Below are 3,488 nucleotides of genomic sequence, written 5' to 3' on the forward strand. Positions count from 1 at the left end.
AAAGAATATCCAAGACTCCCCTGCAGACAAGTAGTCTAAAATTAGCAAAAAATCAGTATACTTAGCAATCAACACCCAGGATAAAATGATAAAAGAATATTAACCAATCAGCAATGTAAAATGGAGATCCAAATTCAGGCTACTCTCAATTATCTGTTTGATCTACTTAACCATATTTCTCCAAAACTATGTCAGATTTCTAAATTTAAATTTGTTTGCATTGGAAACAGTCTACCTGCAGAGTTTAGAAATTTTTCAATTTATTTCTCCAAAACCTACTTAGAGAATTGTTTTGTGCTTGCCATTAAGAACATTATTCTCTCCAATTTTTGAGAGTTTGTCAGATCTTTTGATTGGCATGTGACCTTCAAGATTTAAGTTGTAGAGCACTATGAGACAACTGGAGAACAGAACTACATAAATTTTATGGCATTATAATTCTCACCTCTCAAAATCTAGGAGAGGAATCTGTCTCTTCAAGTGTAGAATTTAAGTGCTTCTACTTTTCTTCTTTTTATAAAAAAAGTTATCTGTACAAAGTATTTTCAGGTTCCCCAAATCCTAGAGATTTCAAAACCACAACAGCCACAATTAAGATATGCAGTTAACATTTTCCAAAGGTACTCTTACGTGTACATGGAAAAAATACTCAATTCCAGGACTCAAAATGTGAAAAATCCAAAGTTCACTGTACAAAGATGCTCTCTTCATGCAATGAGGATTTTAAAATAACAAAGGGGAAATAATCCAGATAAATATAATACAGATTTCAGTTTGTGTCACTCTGTATGATTTCTCATCTGCTTGCTGCTAAGCTATTAACTTCTAAAGTAAATTCAAAGTAGATTTTCTAAGCTAAAAGAGCACTAGAAATAAATGTGCTACTACTTGGCAAAAAACCACAGAAGCTGATATTTACTTAAGTTTGTATTAGAAGAAAAGAGTTACTAAAGTATTTAAATAATATCATTCTGAAGCCAAAAACTGAGAGGAAATGCTCAGACTTAAACTGGAGTGGGGTGAGGTCGGAGACGTTAAGCAGAAAGCAAAATGTTTTAATGGAACGATGAAACATTTGGTACAATCTCAGACAGGAATTAATAATGAACTCCACAATGAGGGCATTTCAAAGAGAATTCCTTTATCTGTAAATAAAAGGTGGGGATGGGGTAGGTAACAGGTGGAACAAGACTGGCCATGTGTTAGTTAATTGTTGAAGCTGGGTGATGAGAACGTGGGGCTCAATTACACTCTCTCTACTTCCGTGTGTTTAAATCTTACCCTCATAAGAGGTTGAAAAAACCACCATTAGGTAAACTTTCATTTCAAGATTTCAACACCCTTATTTCACCTTTCCAATCAAACATTACTAGTAGAATGTCTTGATCATCAAACTAATTCTTCTAAGTATCAATATGAAGGGGTTTTCTCCTAGATTTTTTTCCCAGTTGTATCACAGAACCAAGGGATTTGATTGGAGAGGGAAGCCCTACAGAGAATTATACACTATGATGAACAATGGTACTAAATCCAAATCAATAAAACTCTGACATAAAGCTTAAAGGCAAATTTTACAAAGCAAACAGGGCAGTGAAGTAATTAGCATGTCACCTACCTTCCACAGTGGACACTTGAACAAGTCAAACAGACCCAGGGGCTTTTGTTGGATCGGCACACTAATAAAAAGAAAAATACACAATATACCAATTGTATCAGGTCATTTCCCAATTTCTCCCCATTATTCTGTGATTAAGTCAGAAATCCCATGGCTGCTTAGGTATACTGGACTCACAAACCCCTGCTTTGTGGATGCATTTACACAAAATGGCTGCCTAATTAAAGTTACATTGAAAAGAATTTAAATGCATGTCCGCAACAGCTGCGCGTTTTAATCGCTGACTCAATTCAAATAGCTTAACCATGTTAAACACATACATTTCTCCTTTATTACTTATTCCCTTTTACCACAGTCCCCGACAAGTTAATGACAGCCTATTTTCCCATTAAAAACGTTTTTTAAAGTCTAGTCTTTTAATCACATCTTTGCCGTGCAGGTCATATACCACTATAAATGACAACTCTTTCAGTTTATTTATTAAAAGGCACAACCTAAGGATACAATTAGGAAGACTAAGACTAGTTTTCCCAAAGTAATTCTCAGTTGCATAAAATGTATGACACAGCTGCACATAATTCCTGCTGATAGTATAATCAGGACATTCATTATTTTAATTTAAGTATTACAGGAGTGAGGCAAGCAAGAAGGGGTATGGAAATTTTTAAAATATTGATTTAAATTTTGCTTGCTGTTTACTCATTTACTTTTTTACCTTTTAAAAAAGTCCTGTACATGTAGCAATGATTTTCAAAAGGGAGGAATATAAAAATCACCTGGGAAGCTTTTTCAAAGCACCTAAGTTCTACTCAGCCAAAAATACCTACACTGAGGTAGGGAAAGATGTACATTTTGAGCAAAGCAGCTTGCCACATGACTCCCTAAAACAACCCCTTGAGAACCACTATTCAGCCTCCTAGGGGCATGCCCGGGAGCACCACAGTAAAACCACACACTCAGGATCATAATAAACCTGGCACACAGTATGTGCTCAATAAAATTTGTGGAAAAGAAAGTTTAAATGTATTAGTTTAGGATACCAGCTCTTCCAAGATCTAGTCCCTGCCTACATCTCTCTTGCTTTATCGCACATCACAACAGGCCTTTCTCACTGTTAAAAACAATTAACCAAAACTGGAAATAAGGTCAACTGAGAATTCTTAAGTCCTTTCAATGTACGCCGAAACATTGTTTAATAGCTCCTCCCAAAGATATTTAATTATGGTGCCTAATTGTTTGACCTGTTGTTTACTATTGAGTAGGACCCAAATTCTATAAAGTTACAGGTAAACTTGTAGATTTTTAATTTGCAAAGATAATTTCTGTCCAGCAGACTCCAAAGGTCATGGTTTTACTACCCTGTAGGATATTAGCCAATTTTGTATCTAGTCTAGCAATTTTATTTCAATGCTCTTTCTTCAGTGTCTATATACACTCGGTTCCCAAATCCTCTTGGAGCCTGCTTTACTATCCCACTGGTTCCCTCATTAATGAGTTACTCTTCAAATATGTTCATTCTATATTCATATGACAGAGGCGGGCTGAGGAGAGGAGGATAGGAGTGTACAGTGACATAATGTCCAAGGGACTCTCCTGTTTGGCCTGCACAGAGCTTCAACTGTTTTTGCATATAAAAGCTTTGAGTGATAAAATCCCCCTCCAGTTAGCCAAAGGCCCTCCCTTCCCTTAGTGCATTCACACATTTACATTAACTACCAGGGCCATCCTTGGAGGTGTTTGAGTTTTTTACTCAATTTGGTCTACTTTTGTCATATGTGCACGTAAGCCAATATGACAGAAGGCCTAGAAGCGTACCTACCAAACTGCTAACAACAATTATTTTAGATAGCTACGTGGAAAGGCTACTGTGAGG

The 3,488-nt window shown here is 36.2% G+C and overlaps 1 protein-coding gene across 1 annotated transcript in view; it reads right to left on the reverse strand.

Annotated features, from left to right (window-relative positions):
* USP3 (ubiquitin specific peptidase 3) overlaps positions 1–3,488 on the reverse strand; it is an 84,127-nt gene that overhangs the window by 50,358 nt on the left and 30,281 nt on the right. Inside the window, exon 2 of the mRNA XM_012645073.1 lies at positions 1,616–1,676. Within this exon, the coding sequence (XP_012500527.1) occupies positions 1,616–1,676 (61 nt within the window). The remainder of the gene's footprint in view (positions 1–1,615; positions 1,677–3,488) is intronic.

The sequence above is a fragment of the Propithecus coquereli genome, unplaced genomic scaffold (genome assembly GCF_000956105.1).
Source record: "Propithecus coquereli isolate 6110/MARCELLA unplaced genomic scaffold, Pcoq_1.0 Scaffold224, whole genome shotgun sequence".
In the NCBI taxonomy this organism is placed as follows: domain Eukaryota; kingdom Metazoa; phylum Chordata; class Mammalia; order Primates; family Indriidae; genus Propithecus; species Propithecus coquereli.